At 30.2% G+C, this 27,943-nt stretch overlaps 1 protein-coding gene across 1 annotated transcript; it reads left to right on the top strand.

Moving 5' to 3' along the window:
* On the top strand, positions 1-27,943 carry LOC143062715 (homeobox protein Hox-A1-like). Its single transcript, XM_076234475.1, has 2 exons — positions 1-662; positions 27,351-27,943. Exons 1-2 carry the CDS (start codon positions 92-94, stop codon positions 27,692-27,694), a joined length of 915 nt encoding a protein of 304 aa, XP_076090590.1. The 5' UTR covers positions 1-91; the 3' UTR covers positions 27,695-27,943.

Raw genomic sequence — 27,943 nt, forward strand, 5'->3', positions numbered from 1 at the left:
AAGTTGTAATTTAGCTTCATTTATTTTAGATTTATCTTTAGATCGACGGGCTAATTTAGGCACCCCTATTGACAATTTAACGTTCTAAATTATGAATACGGAGAGTGATTACACACTTTGTAACTTAGATTCGCAACATTATGGAAACGGTTATTCTAATTCAGAAATCCCAAATAATATTTATGGATATAATGCTGTTAATAATCGTTCGTTAGATACGGGACAAAATTATTACGGATCAGAAAATGTCATTCCACACAATTTGTCCGGAGTAGACCTTTCACTTGGAAACGGACAGTGTCTTTCATATCCAGTTAATTCCACTATCATTCCAAGACATTCGAGAAATTCCGGATATGATCTACCTGAAAACCAAAGCCATTTGGTGGACAATTACTTAAATGGGCATAATCATAATGGGTTGACAATAAACGGTGACATTCATCTCGGAGGGGCTCAGATGAGTCTATCTCCGGGACGGACAAACTATCCTAACGCTTGTTTAGAAAATTACGGATCCTGTTCGTTGTCAAACCCGTATGGTTCTTCACTTCAGCAACCGTCACATGCAACACAAATAAAACAGGAGCCTATTTCTGGACAAGAACTGCAAACAAAGCCGTTCCGGTGGATGCAAATAAAACGGAACACCCCGAAAACAGGTAGTGTAAAAAAGTCCATGTTTTGTTTATTACTGTGTTACATTGTAACGTTCTATTTTTTGACAGTTTATGATCGGTATAATGACATTTTTGTTTGTATACGTATGTTTCTCCCCAGTGAGTTTTCCTTTTGACGCAATAGGAATACACATAAACCACAGGAAGAAAATCTCGTGGTATCTGGTTAATAATTTTGTCTAATAGTTACTTGTCTTGTTTTAATGCTTTCATTGCATCGGAATCTTGTAAATTACCGAGAGAAATGTTATTCCTCTTGTTTTCAAATGGTTTATTGGTAGATGCTAATAGATAACAGATCTCGTGCAGAAAAAAAAATAGTTAACAAATTATTGTGTTGAAATGCATTCTCAAAATAATGCAGTCTTATCTAAAATAATATACTCGGTATAATCTTGAAAGATACGCAGCATGCATTTTATCGGAAATATCATTTTTCATGTGATATGATTATAAAAACATATGATTTTGAAAATTCACAATTCACATTCTTCTATATGTTTATTTTTGGCATTTCTTTTTTCTATTTTTGTCGCTTTCCAATTTCAACAAAATTAAGATTAAATAGTATTGGTTAAAAGTATAAGATTTGGCGAGCCACAAATTAAAAAAAAGAAGGATATTAAATTCAATACTTCAATTAACGATCAACACTATCAAATTTTAACATTTTTTAAGGACTGTTTTTAGTAATAACCACACCAAAGATATTTCAATTTTACTTAAATTTCAGGTTTAAATATAAAGTTTATCATTTATAATATATATATGATAGGACACCACATTCGCTGCATGTATTTCAGAAATGAAAAGTAAACTGGAAATTTGCGACCGGTTTCAAACTCATCAAGCCACATATTTATTTATTTAATTCTATAATTACAATTCTTATAAACTTTGATAATACAATGAATAAACTTGTATTTAAAGGTCTTAAAATAGCATAATGCAGAAAAAAGAAGCGAATATACTATTAACATATCATGTTATATACTTGAAAATCTATTTTTTTCATCGATACTCGTTAGAATTTTGAATTATTTGTATATGAAAATAGGAAAATTAATTTCATTTTAACAATTATTTTTCTAACGGTCAGTTGTTTTTATCTAGATGTAGAATCTTGAACTAAGCCCCAATGAGAACGGTTATAATCAAAGCTTAACAAAAGAAAACATATATTTTACAGAACTGTAAACCACATTTTGGTTTGTTTCTGGGAGGCATTTCAATCTTTTGATCAGAACAAATATTGACAATAAATTACATAAGTATAAAAATATGTAAAAAGAATTAAAGAATTAAATCATAATATTTGACATGTTGATTGCTTTATAAGTTATCCTTATAGGGGGTTGTAAAACCTTTTAAAAAAAAAAAACTTTGAGAGTTTGTTTATTTGTTGTCTTTTTAAATATTTAAAAAACAAAATAATTTATTTGTTGTCTTTTTAAATATTTAAAAAACAAAATAAGAATAGATGAAAAGATGTATCTATGCTTATTACAAATATACATAATTGCACATGAAAAATCGCATGCAGTTTTCTATGTATAATCGTTTTTTTTTTTAATTCGAAAGCAAAGCTAATTAATTACGCCTTAGAGAAAAACAACTAATAGATTTGATCTGTATCTTGACTTCTGCGGTTAAATTAAAAAAATATTTGTGGTGTCTTTTATGGGAGACTATGCACAGATGATTCACATATTTAATATCAAATTGAAATTTATTGTCTAATTAATTAGGAAGTTGATTGAGAAAACTTATAACTTATATTCGATCTTAACGTAACATGTTTAGCCTTGATTTATCCTGTGACTGAAGTGGTTAAATTTGACTAATTTAAAAATATGGTAAAATTAGATAAATAATGAAAATGCGGAGTATTGAGGTTAAAACATTAAAATATATGATTATACAAGTAAATATAGATAATTGTTATTTATCGCTTGACTATACAAAACAAGTAAACGGGATTTTTATTTAGACATTTCTGTTGTTAATTTTGCAATCGTACTAATTTCTAAATAACGGAAAAGTCGTTTTATTGTTATGAGCAAAATTCCTGGAATAAGTGTAGTTGTTTGCTATTGACTGACTATGATAGACCGCGCCGTCAAATGTAGCTATGTCCTTGTTCTTTTGCCCATTTTTTCTTGCTTGGATTTCAAGAAGAACAGTTAGACATATTTGTATGGAAAAATGACTTCTTAAACACACGAAACCATAAACAGATTACAAATCATTCTTGCATCCTAAACCCAGATTATTACAGATCAAAATCTGTTTTATTTCAAACCAATTTCACTTTGCCAAGTGGAATTTATTTTTTTGAAATTTGGACAGTGTAGTTATTTAACATCTTTACCAAAATATAGTACCCCTTTTTTTTCTTTATTTACAAAAAAATGTCACGTGGATAGAGAATATTGAATACGCATATGTACTGCCCCCAAATGGTTGAGAAAATACCAATTTCATAAAAGTAAAGACATAAGAACGACAAGTTCCTGTCACAAGATGGCAGATTATATGTTTTAAGGGTAATGATAAGTCTGTCATTTTTTTGTCACATCTTATGAAAAATGTTTCAGAATACCTTTACAAGTTGTTTGACAACGTTTCCTTGTAATTACACCCCCTACTTGTAAAATATATAATGTCCATTATGAAGACCATTTATCTTTGTCCATGGCGTTGATTCACTGATGTTGTTGTTATTTACACCTGTTGATATTTATAGAATTTCATCATGTTTTGGGAATCACCAAAAATATATGGTATATTGATGAACCGGACTTGAACTCTACTAACCTTGTAATCCCTTATGCCTATATTGTCTAGCGAGATAAATAAATAAGGCATTTCAGAGTTTATTTTGTACCAGAATTTGGACAAGAAGAAATGAATTGCATGTTATTTTCGTTAAAGTAAATGTTCGTATATATTATATGGGCCAGTTTTGGGGATTATTCTCATGAAATTGACGACTGGGGACAATATATCCTTAGAAGGCTTGCAAATATTTGGATGGGCGGTAAATTCATTTTCGTTGATTTGGATATTGGGACTGTGTTTTTTAAAAAATAAACGATACTTACTTTTAAAAGGACACAACTTAAATAATTGTATTAACTCCTTTATTCGGTATAATAGATAATGTTGGGATATATTGGGAAATTAAACGTTTTTTTAATAGTTTATATTTTCTATTTTCCAGTTTATAAAACGATCAAAACTCTCACGAAAATAGATCTAAACAAAAACAAAAACCCAGAGATACCTGCTTTTTAATATAATATATTTGTTGGAAGTTTGAAATCGTATGAAACTCAAATTCCTCACCCTTCAAACCCAGCAATTTTATTTTGATGTAAGAAAAGGTTATTTGGTTCAAAATAGATTAAAATACAAATTCTTCTTCAGTTATATTAGAAAGCAGTGTTTCAGTCCGGTTGTAGTCGAGGCTGTCGTCTGCTTAAGCCACACGCATATGCCAGAATTGGCTCTTCAGTATTCTATTCTGAATCTTTCCAGTGTTTGCATAACTAGTCAAAGTTGAGTGGTATAGTCTACCCATTCAATATCTTGCATGTACTAATCCACTTTACAAGTAAAAAGTAAATATTGTCTTTTATTAGTAAATTTGCTTTTCTATTAAATTATTCGGATCTTCGTCGACATGTAAATTAATAAAATACACATTGAAGTTTTATCACGTTCAACCGGTGCCAAACATTCTAGAAGTGACTCCTCGGGAAGAAGGAATGTTCAGAAATAAGAAATAGTGGATCAGTGCATATGGAATTACGTTTGACTCATATTTGAGGTGAAAATTTAGAATTTTAATACATGTTTAACTGCAGATTGAAAACATGTTACTTGAACGCAAGTAAAATGTATTTTCCAAACCAAAAAGTGTTTTATATTGTAACAATTAAGATGGTTTAGGTAGGAATGGGAACGTTGTTTGCTCCCTGGTAAGTGTATAGTTCGATATGGATACTCTAGTTGCACCCTTATACGTGGGTTTAGTTAGGGATGGGAAAATTTAGTTACACCCTGCTTGGTAAGTGGGTTTATAGTTCGGGATGGGTACTCTGGTTCCACACTGATAAGTAGGTTTTGTAAGGGATAGATACGTTTGTTGCACTCTGTGTAGAAGCTTTGGAACGGAATTCGTTTTAATATGTATAATTCTTTTAATATATATCTTTGTATACCATATGTTACAAATATTTCAAAACAGAAAACTGCATCCATTCACTAAACCAATATTTGAAATTTAAAATCACTGTAAGGTTGTGTATATACAAAATTGATAGAATGTTATGAAGCTTTTTATTTGAAACCTGTGCCTAATCGATATTAGTAATTCAAATATTTTCATACCTTTTACCTTTTTCATAAAAGGGCACACGTCTTAACCCAGTGGGACGTAAAAATAAATGGCGTAATCGAGGCCTTATTCAGGGGTCATGACTGCAAAACATTTAATATCCCTCTCAACATCCAAGAAAGGACTATTTCGCTTTTATTCATGGTTTGATATACAAAATGAACTCATAAAAGAACCATTATATTTTCCTGCTTTATAAAAGTAAAGCCTTTCACTAACCAATTTTTACTTATAGTCCCCATTGGCCCCAATATAAATGCCCGACGAAAAATTAATATTGCAAACACCTTATGTGTCCGATTTCAACAGATGCTGTTCTTCTTTCTCTATTTAAATCAACGTGAAAACGATCATCTTTCATCCATTGTATGAACTGTAAAATTTAACATAATAATCATCCAAGAATCGATGAATTAAGACATTAGCTGCGATCCTGAGACATTAACTGCGGTCCTGCATCAGAGATCACTTTCGGAATATCGACAGGTTAAGCAGATACAAGAGGCTAAATCTGCTTTTGACAAGAGACATCAAATTAAAATCATGTCCTTTTTAGAAATGATTTTAGTGATCGATTTTCTCCCCATTTAACAGTCGACATGGAATAAACTTTGATGCTTCCTTTTTCATGCTTAATGGTTTCGAATATGTTAGTGCCAGCTTCACGTGGTTTGAAACTTAATCCCACAGAAATGTCTCAGATATATTTATAATTCATTAAACTATTTTAAGTTCTTAAATTTATAATTTTATTATGAAATATTAATTTATGATGAAAGCTATAGTGACTTGCACTTTTAACTTCCGAAAGTAACGTAAAGAAAATCATATTTATTGAAAATGTCCATTCGTTTGATGTGTTTGAGGTTTCGATTTTGTTATTCAGTTGATTTTGGACTTTCCGTTTTGAGTTTTTCTCGGAAATCAGTTTTTTTGTCACGGATTTTTTTCTTTTTATTGAATTAGCTGAAAAATAACTTCAATGTTCTATCGGTTTAAAGCCTCTTTGGTAAAACAAACCTGAACTATCCAAAAACTGAGTGCATGTTAGCAATGAAACAGTAACCAACGCGAAATATAATAGTTACTGGAAGACAAATATTTGACGTCACAATCTTTCAGACTTAATTATAATTCTCATTTAGTATTTGCTTCCCTTTCTTCACACCTATCATCAAAATGTCCGTTCTTCTTAACACTTACAAGACAACAAACGCTCTTTAATTACGTAGAAGTCTCGTGGAAGATCACGTTAATTACGATATTTCTTAACTGTCTACCTAAAATCACAGCTCTTTCCGCTGAAGACAATGGTAATTGCGCTGCTCAGAAATGTCCAGTTAAACAGCAAACGACGGAAACAGAATTCGATCATTATGGACAGAAACGTCTGCCTTTATTGTCTTTTGAAAATGATTGAGATTACTAGTAAATGCTTTCTTATGCGATGTTAGTATATTAGGTTACACGTGCTTTTGATTTCTCCAATAGTCACGTAAAAACCAATCGCATTGGAAAATCTATTAGGTCTTTATCTGCAAATATTTCGGTTACATTTTGCGAAGTATGATACAAATAAACTCCTCATGGATACCAGGCTTCAAATTTTATACGCCATACACGCATTTCATCCACTAAAGACTCCCAAGAAAGCGATCTGCGAATATTTAGTTAGACTTTCACTATCCCAGACTGCCTGTAGTCCATACGATGCTGGTACATCTAGTCAGATTGTTTGATTATGGACGATTTAGAACTTTTCATATTTTATCATGAGACAACCGTCTGTTGTTTAAGACGCATGTTGCTCTTATTCTAGATGATCGATTGTTTTGTTGTCTGGTTTCTGTCTTGTTGACGTATACCCAAGAAATCAAAGCTGGTATGTAACTTAACTATAGTGATTTAGCGTCTGGTGGCCACTTGAAAAAATGGTTGGCACTCCCGACCAAAACATTTCGGTCTTATCAGTAGATACTCGCCTTCTAGTCCTATTGTCGTCCTGAAAATGCTTGAAATATTTTCCACTGGACGTTAGACAACCAAAAATCAATCAATATCGTCATATGGTCCTTGATGCATCTGAATTGAAAACTCTATAATTATTTGAAGAAGTGAATTATTGGTAAACATGAACATACGCATTAGTAAAATGTATGGAACTTTACCGAATATAGATAAAGCAATGAAATAACAATTTATTAAATTTTGTTTTAATTCAAAATTATATTCATTTTCCACCGAAAATTTAGAACAGTAAAAGTCACTTTTTAACATCATGTTAGTAATAAACTTATACTTGTATGGAAAAGTAATTGAATAGTAAAATATAGACTATTAATTCAGTGTTTAGGAAAATGAAAAAAAAAATCCGATAATTTTTAACATGTTGGTGATGGTCAGCAAAATCAAAATTTCACACATCCCGAATAATTCAGTTGGTATATTCTACTGATCTACGATGACCATATCAAGACGAGTTTGCGAGTTTGAGAGTCAATTACGGAGAGGGACTGAACTATTCGGGTTATATTTATATTTTCTCAAAACCGATTTCATTGAGAGAAATTCGTTTATTGATTTTCAGTCAATCAATAATAACTAAATTGCTTTATCTAATCTGTTTTACGTGCAAATATTGATATAACAAAGAGATTTTATTACTTTATAAATACACACTTAAAAAGCTCCTCCTTTTAACAATTTATAAACTCATTTTGTAGATTAACTATGATACCGGTCTTATCAGGTCGATCACATGAAATAGTTTGTTTAGAAAATTAGAATCCTTTGCCTCAAGTCAGAATAAAGTCTTAAATGACACATTTTCATATTAAAATAATGATATGGTTCAACAGAATATTATGATATCAACTCTATTTATGGGGATATTATGAGGTTTCTATAAAGTTATTTTCTCTTCTAGTTTTTAAGTATACAGACCTCATATTTCACTTATAAAGATATTGAAAAAAAAACTTTGAACAGATGTTTATATTTTGAAAGCATTTAAACAAAAAAGTATGATCTAAATCTTCAATATTTTTTTCATAATGCTGTTCTCAAAATAGTTTACATGATACACTCAAATAATACAATCCCTGTAAATTGGCAAATGTCAAATGTAAATTTGCATTTGTAAATATACCATAATTGATATATTTTCAAATATGACATTTATTAAAATTTGCAAATTCACTGCCCTGTAACAGTACATGAAACCTACTTCTTCAATTGTGACCTATTAGTATATATGAGATGTTGGAGGAAGTATAAGACACAACTGAAAAGATGTGGCATGATTGCCAATAAGACAACTATCTACAAGACTTAAAATGATGTGGCATGATTGTCAATAAGACAACTATCTACAAGACTTAAAATGATGTGGCATGATTGCCAATAAGACAACTATCTACCAGACTTACAATGATGTGGCATGATTGTCAATAAGACAAGCCCAGTAGTCAGCACTTTTTGTGCTGACATGAATTGTCATTGATATGGTTATTAACTTACATTTATAAATTTACTGTTTACAAATTTTTGAATTTTTTGAAAAAAACTAAGGCTTTTCTACCTCAGGCATAGATTACCTTAGTTGTATTTGGCAAAACTTTAAGGAATTTTGGTCATCAATGCTCTTCAACTTCGTACTTTATTTGGCCTTTTTAACTTTTTTGGATTCGAGCGTCACTGATGAGTCTTTTGTAGACGAAACGCGCGTCTGGCGTATATACTAAATTTAGTCCTGGTATCTATGATGAGTTTATCTACCAGACTTAAAATGAAGTGGTATAAAGCAATGATAGACCATTGTAAGGCTTTGTGTCACTTGTCGTTCTTACCTCCTCTAATTACCGAGAAGTTAAAAGTTCTGTCCTGAACGTATACTTTCTTCTTCTTTAACCCTAAAATTGTTGACTCATACCTCATCTTCATATATTTATATGGGAATGAGATAAAAATAAATATAGTTTATCGAAATACGTAAGAGTACGGTTTGGGTTTTGCTCATGGTTGAAACTGTACATTGATCTGTTATTTACATTCTTGTTAGGTGGATATTTGTCTTCTTCAAGTTATAAGCAGTCTTTTTTTTTTAAGTTTTAAGGTAGCATTTTAAAAGTAGCTTTGAGACTATTGCTGACTTAAACAATGCATTGTTATGATACAAATTTCTTATTTGATAAATTTAAAGACTTTAACTGTATACGACATTCAGACACTGATAAATCGAACGATTCAGGAAACCAAGACGCTTAAAAGTCTGCCATATTTTGAATGTGCCTGTCCAAAGTCAGGAGCCTGTTATTCAGTGTTTACGTTTGTTACCGTTCATTATATTTGTATATCGTTTCTACATAAATCAGGTCCTGTATCCAAAAATACATTTTGTTATATTTGAGCCTTTTATAAATCGCAATGCGGTATGAGGTTTGTTCATTGTTGAAGGCCGTATGGTGAAATTAAGTTGCTAAATTCTACGTCATTTGGTTTCTGGTGGATAGTTGTCTCATTGGCAATCATAACATATCTTCTTATTTTATATTGTAATGTTTTGAGTCGAAACTCCTCTTTCAGTATTTTGAAAATTGTTTTATGAAAGACAGCATTGAATTAAAGTGGTTTATATATCTGAACATGTTTCCATTATTGAAGAATGTGTCGTTTTTTTTCATGTTCAATGTAATGTGTTCTCATTAAAGTTGACCCTTTTATCACAAAATATCGACTGGCTAAGGGTATGCAGTCAAATTATATATAATCTAAAAGAAATGAAAAATGTTGTCCACAAATGTAAATATTACCAATGTTAATAGGGGTTAATAAATGTGGTAATAAAGTGACACAATTATTAACTTATAAAGTCATCATATATTACAAATTATATTTTCATCGTTTGATGAATGTAGGCAGGCCACTTCAAAAATGACTGATGAACTGTAATATAGAAATTCGGATTTCTCTCTGCACCGACATCGATTCATATGTTACACACTTGTCTATAACGTGTTTTGGGACACATTTTTACTGTCATTGGTACAAACTTCCCGAATCAATCATATGTTTTGACAAGTTTGTCAGTTAAATCGCCATCAGCTAAGCCGGTGATTTGTAAACGAATTTAGTCAGAAGATATTACTGCGGATTTAGTAATCTGACATAATTTCACTTTCGTGACCTTAAATCGTACCATTTCTATCAATAAACCAGCTGCAATAACTCTTTAAAATGAAAATTTATCTCATTTTTCAAGTCAAACTGGGTTATTTATTGGTTCAAAATCAAAACACTTAAAAAATCAAATCAATAGGATTGTTTTTATAAATATAGAACTAAATTAAATAATTCTCTGTGCAGATTTTTTTCATTTATTTATCAACCTATAGTATACGATACGCTTATTTACATGCATGTACTACAGAACAAAACTTCAGAAATTATATCATTTTCGAGTTTTTCAGTTTTGGTGTTGTCTTTGCATCCAGACTACAAGTATGTTATGATTCTAACAACATGGATATTCAATTTAATTTTGACATTTTTGAATATTAATTCCAAAAACTTTATTTGTTTTGTTTTTTGTTTGTTTCATACTATTTGCGAGTCATAAACCAATTGTTTGAAAAACACACAGTCATTCTTTCATTATGCCACTGTGTCGACAACTAACCAACGTGCAATGAAAATTTACATGTTAATTCTTCATACTTAACTTCTTGTCAAATCCCATTAATTTTTATAGTAATAACCTACATTGTACATATATAAAACTTGTGTAATATGGATTAAAATTAGCATTTCCTGGAAAGGTTTTATAAGACCAACATTGAAGTTTTTTTTTAAATTACATAAATTACAAAGGTTTCAAAATAGTAAATCTCAATTTTTGCATTATAATAATGTCAACTTTTGTCTTTGAAATGACATTTTTCGATTTTAAAAACCACAACGTTATTGACCTAATATTAAATGATTAGACAAAATACATAGTTTACGACGACTACATGCAAAAATCATAACCCTGATTTTATGTACATATAATTTTAAGACAATATTTCAAACAGTTAACATTAATACCACCCACTTTCTCATAGCCTTTTTGTTTATTGACATGTTCATTTTCTCCCATGGTCTACTACAAGGTGCTAGGATGACTCAACGACTCTATGTTCTTTAATGTGTGTCTCTGTTGTAAAGTGTATGTCATAGTTTGAATGTTTGAGGTGTTGAGATGATATACATATTTTATAGTTCTTTTGAAGTTGTAATTTGATGATTATTATAGGTGTCAGATTGATATGTCGAATCATATAATAAGTTTTTATTTGTTTGTTACGTACATTTTCGTAAAAGGATTGCTAATCCATACCAATGTTATGAGTTGACAAAAACGCAGAGACGACCAAATCCTAATACCAAAACAGAACTGAACAGATCAGTAGTAAAATTCGGACAGTAAAATAACGTAAAGGCGAATGTTGTTTTGTTGATCTAAAGTGATTGGATGCTATTTTTAAACTAATCCGTTCCTATTTTAGTGTTCCTTTATAAGAAATGAAAGTAAAAGTATTTCAATTAATTGTAATGATTGCTAACTATCTGTAAAAAGATATAAAATCTAAAAATATATTTTCTATAAGGCTATACTATCGTTTTTGACACACTTCTAAATATACCTTTCCATGCACAGGTGTTTCCGATCAAAATCAGTGATATCTGTGCCAATACAATACGATGTTTATCCGATATACATTTGTTCATAACCAATAAATGTCCAAAATCACTTTTACTTTAACTATGAGTTGTTGGTAATTGTCGAGGTAAGCGTGGATGTTTTTATTAAACATGTCTGTTAAAATTAAGACATTTAACATCATATAAACATGTTCTCACATCTATATCTGTATTTCCGATGTTATTTCAATTTCATACTAACAATCACACTCTGCATGTTAATTGCGGTCAGACAAAGATGTGCACTTTTCCCTCAGCTCTTTCATCCATCCAACATAAAAAAAGTTATGAATGTGTGTCCTCACGTTTACCTATCTAAGAACCATACATGTTGCACAAGAATGGCAACTCTTACACATATGGAATAAATAATGCTAGTATTTTTTGTATTTGTACATATACAAATATTGGTGCACCTTTTCACATTGAATAATTTACAATAAAAGTTGTCAATTTTTGATCCAGTACAGGTATATTCGATTGACCTGCAATAACAATTAAAATCACCCATAAAACAATATCTGACAAAATTTGAATGCTATTACCATATTAATATTCCGATCAGTTTTTGTAAATAAATTATAGAAAAGGTACATTGGTGCGTTTTTCTAATAAATCCTAAATATGGAGGTGTTTTGATGTGTGTTTATAAGGTTTCAAGGATAGAAAGTACAAAAATAGACACACTTAAAGGGGAAAAAGTTCATATTGTGATTGTTAGGTTTTTTTTCTCAAGCTAAGTATTAAACTAGTCAATGTATAATGAAATTAAGGACACAATGCTTAATATTGTACAAATTTATGGTATCTTGCCAATTATACTTGCTCTAAGTTATACATACATATATAAAAAAAATTAAACGGGATCATACGCTACAGTACACTAGACTTTCAAATAAAACACATTTTTGTTTTCTGACATCAAGGATGCAGGATGAAGAACACATTTTTTTAAACCCAATTGCGTATGTATTTTTCCCTGCCTTTTATTTCAATAGTAACACATTTCTTTTTTCATTATCCTTTTGTAACAAAATTCCTTTAAAAAGAAATTTAGAATAAAACAATTTTAAGATACCAAAAGATGACTGCTCAGTGCTTATTTAATACTTTTATAAAATTTAAAAAAGAATGATTGATTGTAAATTGAGATTGAAAGCTTATCCCCCAGTGGCAAATACTACACGCATCTGAGAGAGAACAAATACACAATAAATATAAAAGTAATATCGAAACGAGGTTGGAATGGGTTTATCCATTGGTGGCCTTCGGCTGTTATCTGATTTTTGGTCGGGTTGTTGTCTCTTTGACACATTCCCCTTTCCATTCTCAATTTTATTTTTTGAAGTATATGCTATTGACAAAAATACATGTTTTTTTTTTATATATAAATCAATAATAAAAAGCTGAACAACAACAACTTCTACTGCAATTTTAACCTACCTAACAACTTATAATACTGAGACTACTGTGACTACTGCTATGCAAGCCTCCATTACTATTGACTGATATGAAAAAAATTAAAAAAAAAACATAATGATACAAAGTCATTGTTACTATAGAGTAATTCATTTTTATCAGTTTTGTATAAAATTCAAATACTTCGACTTTTATTAAGAGGAAATTATTTGACAAAATGAATTCATCAAGCTTAGTCTATCTTACTGCAAACAAATCTACTTGGCACAAAGCATTGAGATGAAACACGAATATGTTAAATATTTATATCATAAATAGAAAAAATAATATGTATTCCATCAAAAGCGATAGACCATGGACATCAAGTCCGTTTAAAGACATACATGTACTGTCTGTCATCATGACGTAAGAATGTTAGGAATTATAAGGCTCTTCAGAGGAACCCTTCAAAAAGAGAAAAGCCAAGATAATGCTTATAACATTTTAACAATTCCTTTGTAAAGGCTTGAAATATTCCAAGACTTTATAGACTTCTCTATTGGGTAATGTTTTCTTGTGTGAGAAGTTCAATAGAATTTCTACCGTTGAACTTTTGAAAAAATGTTAAGTTCATCTCGTTGGAATACAAGATCGTATTATTTTCTTTTCTGATTTCTTTTCTATTATTTTATCTTTATTGCATAAAAAATACTGTTGCACCACCTTCTGAAACAGTTGACATATGGAGTTTCTGTCTGTTCTGAATAGAATGATTTGATGTTAACAAATGTTTATGCGTGGGTTTTTTTTCCGGAAACTTTGATACAAAGAGTTCCTAAAGAAAGATCTTTCAATATTCAAAATTTAATTGATTAACAAGAGGCAAAAAATATTACAACGGCAAAACAGATAAAGTGGATAAGTGAGCACTAAAATCGTTTTCCCACATTTATAGCACTAATTTTAGCATTTTGAATTTGCTTATTTTTTTACTCTGAAGTAACAGTTTTTCATTTTTGATATTTCCTACTGTTTTTCTGTCAAAACTGACATAGTAATAAAAATTGTTTTAGACAAGCAATTGCTAAAACATAACGGAAACACACAGTGTGATGTTTAACACTGACTTGATTGCGTACGTCGTCATGCAATTTACAGAAGCTGAAATTCGTTTCTTTCAGTATCAGTTACGGAAACTTAGAATGAATTCCTGTTCCCTGACAGTTCTTTAAATGTATCAAAATGTATAAAATTATTCTCTTACAAAAGAAGTATGCTCCTTGCGTGATAACGGCAGAAAACTGTACCTTTGTCTTGCTTCTTGAAATGAATACTTGTTGTGAACTTCAAAACACGTTAACTCTGACAATATTCCTGTTTATGAGTTTACCTAATCGCCTGAGCTTTCATTGAAATACATTGAAATGAAAAATTAATTCCTTGATATAAAAACGGAATAAGATCGTCAATCACTTTAAAAATGTGATCATAGCGTTTAATACTATACCATGTTTCAATTGTTGAAACAAGCACGTTTGTGAAGATGATTTGGTCTTGGCGGTATGACACCGACAATGAAAACAAATATTACCATACCCAACACGTGGCGCTTGCACAAATGAAAATCTAATGTTCCATGATTTAAGAAAGTAAATATAATTAAATCTCAAGTCATTGTATATTTTTTTCCCTTGATATTTGATCATCGTCTTTCCAGCTCTTTTCTTTACCTGCAATCTATTGTTTCTGTTCTTACAGTAGAGTAAAGCTAAGTTTTGAAATCACTTAAAAAGCAATAAATCGACAGCCTGCTTTTGTTGAACTTAATTAAATTTGCATCATGAAGGAGTTATTATATTGTAATTTCTCTGTGTAACTATGTTATCACTGCAAAGAAGGCGAAAGTAAAATTTTTCTTCTGAAGTCAAACAGTCAAGAAATTCTAAAATAAATGCAATTCTATAGTTTGGGTAGGCATGCTCAAGTCATTTTTTATGAAGGTATTGGGTTAAACAGTATTTGAAAATTTTACGGAAACCTTTTTTTCTTTAGAACATAAATTCATTCTATTCGTTGAATTCAATTGAACTTTTGTTAAAATAGCTGAAATAAGTAGTTTAATTAAAAATTATAAGATGCAAATTTTTCTATTTTAGTAAAGATTAAAAAAATAACATTGTATTTCAGAAACATATATAAAGTTGCTTTTTCGTATTTATTTAGAAAGTTTTAAATCGGAAAATAGCGCAATAACATTTTATAGTACCTATTTTCAGGTCTACTTTATCAATTGTTTAACAAAAAGGTAATTGAAAAAAAAGTACCGATCAAAAATTATTAGAAGAAAAAATATTTGTGATATCTTGGTCATATCTGCTCAAAACTGTGTTCCTCTAAAGATCCGGCGCTTGTCTCTGATTCATTGTGTTGCCATTTCCTTTATTCTATATCTGATGAACTGTGCTGTTTTTTTAAGAGTACTTTCGGAGATATAACTATTCAATGCATTTTTTCAAAAGCTATCTATCAAATTTGTTTTGGTTTGAATAAAAACTAAACAGAAGAACTTTACTATATTTAGTTTAATTTCGTGCGAATTGATGGAGAAATTGGCACTCTTGCTGTTTTACTGTTTGAGAATAGAATCCAAGTTATTGTAATTATCATTAGAAATGTTGACAAATCCTAACTCGAAGTGTAATTGAAGTGAGTGTTTGACACCATAAGCCATGTTCAAACACTTTGTAAAGGAAATACCTTAACCAATTCAGATATCTGCAGTTGATTTTTTGAGTTTTTATGATTGCATTCTAAGATTGTATTCAGTTTTTTTTACTTAAAATTTGAAAGTTCGGACGTACCACCATAAAGTGTTATTTTCATTACGTAAAAGCCTGACAAAAGTTAGATTTTCTCTAATACTGATAGTCAGTATCAAAATGTTAATTTCATTTATGCTTCAAGAAAACCGCAATTTCATTTATGCTTCAAGAAAACCGCTGATGATAAATATCAAGCTCTGTAATAAATTGATTTTATTGTATGTATGTTAGAATTGTTAATGGAAGGTAGGTTGACAAATATGAAAAATTGAACAAAACTTTACGACATCCGCCTCTTTACCGCTTCCGTTAAAATATCATCAAAGTGGGAATGTAGTTCTTATTCCGGTCTCGCTACAGAACGTGCTGATATTGCTTGTGTTGGACAAAGAATGATGGATGGCTTATCGCAGATCAAATCTGAGAGATGCCATTTAACAAGCCGTAATTATTTTAGATTTCTTTCGTCTAAGACGTCTGTCATTTACGTAGAAAAGGCAACAAGAAAAAACGCCTAGTTGCATGTCGCGGATTCTGCGGTAGCGGTGATGGACATGTTAATTAAAGATGGGTTTGTTTCATATCTGATAATTTGTTCATTGTGCAAGTAGTGCTTTACAAGCTATAAGAACCACAAACACTTTTCATTGATGCGCTCGTGAAATAATTAACTAACTTAAGTTTAATGCAGTTAGTGTTAACGAAGAACTTCTTACATTTTAGAAAAAAAATCTTAATATTCGTTTTCCTCTTTCTACATTATAATTTGATACAGATTGGGTTGCTCAGGGGTAGGGGTATTTTGATTAACATGAATCATGCAGAGCCTTGTATATATACAATGGATAAGAGTTTCATGAATATGACTTCCATATATTTACACTAACATGGATTATATTTATATTTTAAATTGAAATAATCTAAAGAAAACATAAATCGATGTCCTTTTTTGTTCTTATTCTGTTTTATTTAAATTTTCACAGTTTTTCCGCAAAGCAACAATAAAAATAAGTATACAAAACGTAGGAATGTTTCAAGAAGCAAACTTTCACAGCTTTAATTTAGAAATGATGACCATAATTTTTTTAATTCTTCAGTGTATAAATCAAAATATTCAGTGAAATTAAACAAGATTGCTAATTCTTCAATATCCACTGCAGCAAACCATGACGTCTTTACAGCAACAAATATAACTTACTTTATTATAATTTTTGTTGGCCTCATGATCTAAGAAATAGGGGTAACAAGAAATTCTATACATTTTTGAATTCACTGATTTCATAATATTCGTTGCAGTATTACCTTTATATCTCTTGGGATGTTTCTATATTTTTTTCTTGATATAATGGCAATTCATTGCCAAAAATGTCAAACTTAATTATACCATGAGGGCAAGTGTTAGAATAAGCAAAATAGGGAAAGGTCAAACTTTGACCATTTGCTTCTAAGTTTCTAGACAAATTACACATTGAAAATCTATCATACCACATACCCTTATTTTTATTTCAATTGGGGACCAGGTGTTTCAATCCGGTAGAAGTAAATCATATTAAAACATACCACATAAACTAAGTTTGTGAGGCAGATTTAGATTTGGTTCGTTTAGCTTCACTAGGAAGCTCTGGTGATAAATATGCCAAAACCATAGAAGCCGTTTAGGCCCAACCGATACAAGAACTTCGTTTATTGTCTAGAAGCAACAAGAAAACATATTTATTATACCAAAGATATTATATTTTCTCATTGACATTACATAATTATAATTCATATCCTCAGGTATCGACTCACAGCCAATTTTGACATTTTCATGGCAATTGTGACGTGTGGTTGGTCATCAAAGAGGAACGTCACTTTGATGAGAAGAAAATCTTTTATTTTCCCTTCTTTTGTTCTACAAATTTCAGGAAATGATTGTGAGAAATATTCAAATATCTAGAATTTGTCGTTTTAATCGACTTTTATTGTCCTGTGAACGATTTTATTGAAATATGTTTGACAAATTTTATACGTTTTATTCAACAATGGAGACGATTGGGTATTTTTTTTCTCTGTTGGTTTATATTAGCAGACGACAATATTTTGGCAAACCTCAATTATTGCCGTTTTTATAAATTAAAACACAAAACCTGTTTTTTTTTAGATGTAAGCTGTAGAAAATAAAACAATAAAATAAAATCATTGATAATTAACATTAAAAGTTTAAGAAATGGATATTTGGGACTTCCTCAGTGAACAATATAAAATGAGAGGTTGTACTCTGAACCATTATTTGCAGCAATATGCATTATCCGTTACTAAAAGTTTGTTGCAATGCAATGACTGGAACAAGCCAAAGAGTCAATGCTTAAAAAACATATGTAGCTCCATCAAAAGGGGAGACTAGATAACGTAAGGGGTGGGACAACTAAAGTCCAATACATGTAGTTCCCTAAAGGTGTTCCCTCTAAATCCGCCTTTTGGTAATAGTGCATGGTCAAGCAAAATAAAGCACTTAAAATATTGCAATATTTTATTTAGATTTAAAAGAAAGTCGTTCTAGAAATCATATTGATAATAATTTCTATTGTTAAGTTTGTGCAATTATTCTAAAGGTTGTGATCTCTTTGTTCTGCGTAACCCTTATCAACTAATAACTGGAATAATTCAAGCCCTTTCTGTGTCCGATTTTCTCCCACACGAGGTTAATGTAGCCGTCGTAGATCAGCGGAATATAACGACTGAATTATTGGGGTTAATCAACTAACTGGTCCCGGAAATAACAACAGAAATGTAAATCAGACGTTGATTTTTCATATCTTTATTAGAATTTTGTTACTTTTGAGACGTTGATTTTTATGTATTTATTCGAATTTTGTTACTTTTGCGACGTTGATTTATATGTAACTTTCTAAATCATTTTATATGAAAGAAAACTCTTTAAGGGCACATAAGATTGTAACAGAATTTGTTACATAAGGGGAAAGGATATTTGAATTTCGAAGTTCTATTAATTAGTTGAACGTTGGAAAAAAAAAAGAAAAAACAGTATTAAACTCTAGCATAAATTTTCATGTACCAGTGTACCAGACTAAAAGAAATAAAGAATTGTCAACATTTTTGGGGGGGGGGGGGGGTAATTGCTTTGGAACTCTTGTGGTTAACCTCTCTCATTCTTTTGATAAAACTGTCACCGAAACTTGAAAGTCATATATGTTGTATAATTGTCCCATCTGTATCCAAAATAAACATTTCCTATGCTTTTCCAACAAGTTAAACAAAGCATATTTAATAAAACCAATACAACAGAGCTATAAATCATAGGCTGCCATCTTAAATACACTAGCGTGGATTATTTGATTATGATTTAATTAATATCACTAACTACAGAAAATTACGTGGCAAAAACAACATGCTTTGTGAATATCAAATAAGTTTCGTATTGTTTTCTCGACTGCACTTCATTCTTATTACATCAGCATTGCTTCGATTCGATTCCGACCCAATACAACTTGGCTGCCTGGGAAGACAGTCTTGTTGACAGTTAACTAAGACGGATGAGTCTTGCCTGTGAAATTCTTATTCTTTAGCGAATTCCCTAATCTGATAGTACGTTAGTTTTTTTGTCTTGGCCCAATTACTACAAAGCCAGATTTCTGCGATTATTTCAATGAAGTTCATTTTTCTCTGTTTTGAAGCGGAATATAAAGATATTTTAACCCTTGTCAAAGATGGCACTGGTTGTGAGCCAATAATGATGTTGTTAAGATCAAAGAATTATAAATGACAAAGATAATGACAATTTGACTTCGCAAGTTAATATAAATAAGCACAAGTAATTAATTTCAAATTTTACTGGTTGTTCTATATTAAAGATATCTTCATTTTTATTATTGTTCCTCAGTCTGCTTCAAACTTTTTTTTACCAAGCAATGGATTTAAGGAAAGTCGTTCACTTGCGCTGAAAAGATTTGCTAATTTGGACTCATTTGAACGGCCAAGTTACAAAAAAGTACAGAATTTTTTTTTCAAAATAGATCAGTATTTTGTATTCAATGTAGGCGACAAAGTCACGTGACAAACGGAAGTTGCACACAATATATCTTCCTGTTTTATTTTGTCACATAAAAAATGTTTCCTTTCAAATGGGTGGAGTAATATATGTTTCATGTAGTAATTTATTAAAATTTATAGGAACAAATTCGGTTGTTGAATTCTAATCACCGCAATTGAACATTTATATTCAAATTAGATTAGAATAAACATTGTAGCACTGAATAATGATGTAAATATTGCGCCGACCAATCAATGAACAGAGCTTATATCCGTATCTCATATATGATACAAATATACGAAATAAAAGAAACAAAGTATCGGTTAATATGATTTACAAATTAGAAAATTGTTATAATCAAGAGTACTTCATAATGGTCTAAAACTTAAAAAAAAATATGATTACAAATGGTTGATTCTTTGAAAACCCTGATTAAATGTTAGCATAATCTCACTAGGGAAAGTCTCGTTTTGTTGCTGGGTTCTGTTGCTCAGTCTACTTTTCTATGTACTGTTCGTCGTCAGACTTTTCCCCTTTCATGCCAGTGTAATTATATTTTGTATTTTTGTTGAATCAATTGTCTAATTTGAAGTTTGTATAGACTTCTGTGGTGCTAATTTTGTAAGATTGGTAGTTTATTAATTTTGCGAGTTAAAGCCATTGCTTTTTTCCAGGCGATGTTGGCCTATAAGATTGTTTCGGTCTTTCTGTATAGGCTTATTCAAGAATGGTCTTGCAAACATCTTCAAACTTAGCAAATTTGTATATATTTCACTGTTTCAAATTTCCAAAAACAATGATGTGGACTTAGCCCTACCCTAGGAAATCAATTTGTTTTTATTTGCTGGTATATAAAGTGGGAAACTTTTTCTTAATTTGAGTTGTCGGATGCAGTAATGGAAGGGCTTTTTACTTTTTAGCTAAATTGATGATATGCACCTGAGTGTGTGAATTCCTGCTTGTTGTTCTATTACGCCTCTTGTTTTGTTCGATATATTTTATTTCAAAACGTAAAGATTTCCCATTAGTTTAAGTGTTTAGTTTTGTTATGTTGTTTTTTGTTTACTGTTGTTTGTCTTTTCGTCGTTTTTCGTGTTTTTCAAGGCACTGACTGTCAGTTTATTTTGAACATATGAGTTTGAATATCGCTTTGATATATTTTGCCTCGTTTTGAAAACTATGGGAATATTTTCTTTCCAGGATTTAGTGTGTCTTTTACAATTTCATAAATGTATATTTCTTGAATTTAATTATGAGTTATTTACTTGAATCGAATATTGATTAAGTGGGTTTGAAAATATTTTTTTAAATATTAAGACATCCATTGTCTTTGATGTCTATAGATTTGATATTAATTGAAAATTAATTCATGATTTTTTATTTTAAGACATCAAAGTTTATCAAAGTCTGTAACAGAGCAAAGATATAACGATGGGAAAATTAATTTTCATTCAAACTGTTTATGAGATAGTGAAAGAGATATTATATCTCAGGAAGAATTGCTCGGGAAACGAAAACTTCAGAAAATATTTGAAGATCGGTATAAAAAGAAACATATAAGAATAAAGGACCAATTGTTAGCATGTCTGTGAAGTTCATTTTTAAACAGAAACTTTAATTGGGTGATGTCAAGTTTTGATCCGGTCGGTACAAGAGAATAATCTTCTCCGTGAAAGCGGTGAAACATGGAAATTGACAGTTTTAAGTGTAATATTACTTAAAAGGTGTAAATTTCAAATTAATTGGGCGATAGATGAATATCAACTATAGGTTTAATTCTGACCTGTCGCTGTCAAAATATTATGTTAAAAATTGCCCATTTTTTACTTAAAAGGTTATATTTCATTTTTTGAAGAGGAGTTTGATTAGATCATTTTAATACAATGAAATCAATAGAAAATGTGTTTGGTTATGTGAAATCTAGGCGGTTGGCGCTGCAGGCAGATTCCAAAAATGACAGTTTATGGAGGTGTTCCGTCTCATCTGTCTATCTGACTTAATTTGCTGATAACTTTTTTTTTATAGTTGATAATCAAATTATAGTAATAAACTATAATTTCTGTGATCGTTTGGGGGTTGTTTCCGACTTTTATTTAGAGAAATGAAGTGTGAAATCGATTTGTTTCTGACTTTTATTTAGGGGAGGGGAAAATAAAAGATGATTTCAAATTCACAATTGTTACCATACGCTGAAAGAAATTTTGTTCAGAAAAGACCTTTCTCTTTATAATTATATATTTTCTGGAATATCTCATTAATAGGTTCATTTGTTTGTAGCTGCAGTTGACATTTATTTTTCCTTTTTTGTCATATCATCACGTTTATTACGTAATGGAGTTTTAATTTCATTCAAACAATACCAAATACCATAAATCAGTTTATATATATATATATGATAAATATTTGTCTTAATCCTTTTATAATTCACACAAAAGGATATACTTTTAAGCTTGAACTTTATAATTCTTTCAAAGTTGTCACGTGATACTTTAAGCCTGAACTTTTCGTGACAGATTCAATTATTTTCTTGCATTGTAAATGCACAACAATGCTTCGTTTTACCGTAATTTTTCATATGTATGCGATTGTTCAGAAACATTAGAAACATGATCTACAATATGGTCTAAATAAAGATGTTTGCTTCTGATAAAAATCATAAAAAATAATAATGCACTCTTACTTTCCCGCCATGGGCACAATAACGCATTGTAAAAGTATTTTTTTGTGCTTCAAATATCCCTGTGTAAAAAAATCAAAAAAGCAGTAAAATCGAACTCGTGACAGCAGTCTTGTCTCGGAGCGACCCCTATTGTTAGAAACGAATTCCCGAGCGATTTGTCGTTGACAAGATAAATAGACGGTGTGGTAAAGGTGGAAAGAATATGCTTAAATGATGAGAAAAATAAATTACTTAGTCTCACAGGAGCTAAAAATTGAAACGAAATATTAAGAATTGATTTAGACGTCTATTTTTAGTATAAATATTCAGGAATACTAGAGGACTTCAGTCTACTAAGGGTACAGACAGATTTTTTTGGTAAATTTGATACATGTCAAAAATAATCTTTATATATTTAAGAAAAAGTTCTATGCTGTCAAAATTGAGGTTTTATATAACACACTGATAAAAGCATATATAACTAAATTCGAGTTTAATTAATTTATACATCAAGTACGGTTTGCCCTTTATTAAGATTAGATTATTAAGATATTTAAAAACCACAAAGATAACAAAAAAGTGAAATAGGTACCAGTCAAAGGAGATCTAAGGAACTCAAAAGTTTTTATTTAAGGAAGTAATTTAACTGATATTTTAGTGCTTTTATGTCATATCAGATGAAAAGAAAAATATTTTTGATTTCACCTTATAAAAGCCGTCGTTTTTATTCTTATGCTGTTTGTATATTTCAAAAATGATTAGCGTAAAATTGAGTGCTAAAAATGTTTCGCGACAAAACCCAATTCAATATTTATTCAAGTCTTATCTCTCAAGAAGGAAAAATTATAAATATTAAAAATGAAAGGAAAACGTATAAACATTCTAGTAAAAAAGTACAATTCAAAAGAAGTTTTATTTATCGGAGAAAATAAACCATATTGGAAAAGAATAATTAAAATATTTTTACGTAAAAGGTCGTCTTAACCATTACAGAAACAAATGTCAATGCTTTCTAAATATATACAAATGGTCTTAACAAAGATACTAATTGATCAGTGCAGTTCAAAATATAAATTCCTGATAGACTGCATCATTTAGAAAAATGTAGAAAAACATTTACTTATAGACATTTATTTTGTATTATTTTGTTCAAACTTTGGCAACAACGTTTATATAGTGCGCAACTTTCTTGGTATGTTTTGAACAAAATAACGATGTACACAAAATGCTTATGATATGCAATTTCAACACTGACAAAGTTCGACTCAAAAGTAATTATAAAAAAAGCCTTCCCTCATTTGAGACAAAATATGAAATTGTGTAATACTTTCCTTAAAATATAATACAAGTATGATGAATTTGAGCCAAACAAAATGTGAAAAGAACTACACTATTTTGTAATTAACAACAAATTTATAATTTATTGAATTTGATATTTACTTTTTCTTTTACCCAAATAAGCAAAGTTGAGAATTTATTTTAAAAGCATATAATTTGAAGTCATTTCCACATAATGAGAGAAGTTTAACTCTTTCGGTTATCATTCTAATATAATTAATGACCAGAATAAACACAAAAATAGTTTCAGTATTAAGGGTGAAAGGGTTTTAATAATGCATGATGTTTTAGAAATATTGGAGTTTGTGGGAACACCATAGTTAACTGCGGACCTGTCCTGTTATGATTGATGGGTAGCCATTTCCAGGAAAACTGATTTCCAATAGAAATAAATTGGATTTGTTTTTTTTCCAACACTGACTTTGTTGTGGACTTTATTCTAGTGTAACTTTCATCCACGTAATTTTTGAAAAGTTGTCTCACCGGCAATCATACCATATCTCCTTATGTTTATATTTATTACGGTTATATAGTTTTATAATTATTTATATCTGGGAACACGGAATATATGTGTTCCTGTTTATATGTAGCACATTGTCAATAGTACATATTTATTAGAAATGTAAAAGAAAAAGACAAATTTGTGATATACTGTTTGTAAGGCAAGTCAGTGTTTTAGGATGATTGTTTAATTAAAAAATCTGTTTCCACATAAATTACCATACTGTCTAAATGAACATTAAATACTAATATTTGTCAATAACTGCTTTGAAGTTGTATTGAATTGTAGAAAGATAAAATTACTGACGGATCTGGTCCCGTCTTCGTACCTATTTATTATGAACTTTATTGCATAATAAATACGCGAGACTTTTAGGATAGATTACATGTAAAAACTGTAAAATACGACGAACAATATTTTTTTTCTAATTAACTAAAATATTAATTGGTATCATTTAACCTACTAACAGACAAATAATTATAAAAATAATTAAAGGGGAAGACTCATTTAACAGCTGCACCCAAAAATGCACATCACCTGTTCGGGATTATCTCTTCTCTTTTCGATAAGTAATTTAATATCCGAATGTCAGGAAGAATTGTTGTGTTTTTTACAAGAATGACAACTGATTAACATTGTTCGAACAAAGAAAAATATCTCTTACCGATTTTCACATACCATGTCTTTTTGTAAAATTAGTTTCGTTTGAGAATTCTACTGAAAGTTATCGAGATGTTTTGACATCTTCAGTCTTGGAGGAATTTGTGATTCAGGGAAAATAAATCCAATTCCGGTATAACGCGACATTTGACATGTGCATTATGGTCTATCGAGAGGTTTGGGTTGCATAAAAAACGGAACAGTTGCCAAAGATGTCATATTGGTGAAAGTTGCTGCGAGAAACAGTCAAAATCAATGTTTTCTTTTACTCAAAAACTGTCACTTTTACAGTGCTTTGACATGCGTAGGTTTAAATTTCCTCTGGTGAGGTCGCTTTTGTTTTTCATTTTTTATTTATTTTAGAATGTTGATGAACAATTCAGAAAGGTATCTATTGTTACAAACAGTTAGTTAGAATTGGATTAGACTCCTAGATAAAGTCATCGTACTTTCTTTATTTAAGTGAAAATATTACAATTTTACAGAAATTAATTAATTACATTTTTTGATAAAATAAAGCAAAAATTTAGTGTTCATCTGAAATCAACTTGTATTTTGATTCAAACGTTTACAATTGTATGTTCTCAAACAAACGGTTGAAAAAATATCAGTGTTGTTTTCAAAAATGAAAAATGGCCTTTCTAGGTGTTATAATAGTCGTAAATGACATCTCTTTTTCCTTGTAATTACAAAAAATTATCGGTTTATAGAGACAGAACATTAATCATAAAAACTGGCCGTCTCAGTCCGGTGTGAAATCAGTCGCGTCCAGCTCCGAGTATGAGTCTAAACATTACAATTTTTATTGTTTATTCACATGATAAATATACGGGGATCATTTCTCAAACTATTTCGTACCTGTAGGTAAATTTTTAAAAACAAATCGTGAAAAATTGGTTAGCATGATCGCTTTTCTTAATATTTGAAATTAAAGGAAGATGGATATCATTAGGAAATTTAAAACACTTTTTAAAATTTAAAATATGTACATGCAGTTTCATTTAAACTGTTAAACGTTTAATTAATTATTTAGAAAGTTAACTTTAAATATCAATTTCGCAAATTAAAAGAAGACATGTTTTTTCCCCCCAAATCCATCCTTTTTTCAAATCTTGTTTCTTTTCCTGATATAAACCTTTTTATTTTACTTTCATTTAAATCATTATTTTCTCCTTTTTAATGTTTTAAACACTGTTTAAATCTTACAGATTTGAACATAAAAACAAGTGAGTTTGGTTAATTTAAATATTAATATACATATTTTTTTTTTGCGTTTTTTTTTTCTTTTGTCATGTCATTGTAAGTTTGTTTCGACTTATGAGTTTTAAGATTCCTTAGGTATCTTTCCTCTCTTTTACATGAATTTAAAGTATGACACTTTAAACATTTTACCTCAATAACTGTTATAAGTTTACAAAACTAAATCGATAACAGGTCAGCAGACTATTCATTTATTTTATAACCATTTATTTTACAAAGAGTCCTGATTCTATTCCGAAAGATACAGCTATTTTTTTAACATTACTGATAAAGAAAAAATGTTAAGTTAATTGAAAAAACAAAAACGGGACAAACCATCCATAAAGAAAGTACCTATAATCATAACGTATTTTCTTTCTTCAAAATATACGAATTGCGTTCAGCACCCATTATCTATATATTTTTTAGTTTTCTATATTGTGTTTTGTGTACCGTTGTATGTCTTGTCGTCGGTTTTCAATTTTGTCATGACATTGCCTGTTTGTTTTCAGAATTTTTCGTTTAAATATCCATTTGGGATCTTTTTCCTCTTTTTCATTATCTATACTTTAAAGGAAAACATACACGTGGAGCAGCATCTGCTTACCCTTTTGGAGCAAATGAGATCACCCCTAGTTTTTGGTGGGGTTCGTGTGGTTTATTCTTTAGTTTTCTATGTTGTGTCATGTGTACTATTGTTTGTCTGTTTGTCTTTTTCATTTTTAGCCATGGCGTTGTCAGTTTGTTTTCGATTTATGAGTTTGACTGTCCCTTTGGTATCCTTCGTCCCTCTTTTAGATACACCAGGAACTGAAAATGTTGTTTAATTGCATCAATACTTAAGAGTGTTTTCTAAAGTTTTATTTTGTCTCTTTTCAGGTACAACAAAAGCAGCAACTGATTTTGGATATTCCCCTACAACTACGTCATCAGCAGCCTCGCAACCAAACATGGGAAGGACAAACTTTACAAACAAACAATTAACAGAATTAGAAAAAGAATTCCACTTTAACAAATATCTTACTAGAGCAAGACGGATAGAGATTGCGGCTTCGTTAGGACTAAATGAAACACAAGTGAAAATTTGGTTTCAAAACAGGAGGATGAAACAAAAGAAACGCATGAAAGAGGCAGCATTCGAAAGTTCTATTAAAGATGGCTGTCAAATTAGTTTAGATGGACTTTCAATGACAGCGATGGGTTTATGTCAGGACAGTCGATAAAGTGATTAATTGCATGGTAAAAACTTTACTTTTTTCCTGATATCTGTCTTAATGGCGGGTTTATTCACCCAGTTTATTTCAAATCGGATTGGTTCGTGACTAAGTCACTATCGGATGTACACGTTGTTTCAGCAAAAGTACAATGAAAAAGGCGTTCCAGGATAAAGAGTTCAAATCGAAAATATTTCCAAAAGAATAAATTGCGTGGATTGTTTTCTTTTTCGTATCTGCATAGCGACAATGCCTACA

The sequence above is a fragment of the Mytilus galloprovincialis genome, chromosome 2 (genome assembly GCF_965363235.1).
Source record: "Mytilus galloprovincialis chromosome 2, xbMytGall1.hap1.1, whole genome shotgun sequence".
In the NCBI taxonomy this organism is placed as follows: domain Eukaryota; kingdom Metazoa; phylum Mollusca; class Bivalvia; order Mytilida; family Mytilidae; genus Mytilus; species Mytilus galloprovincialis.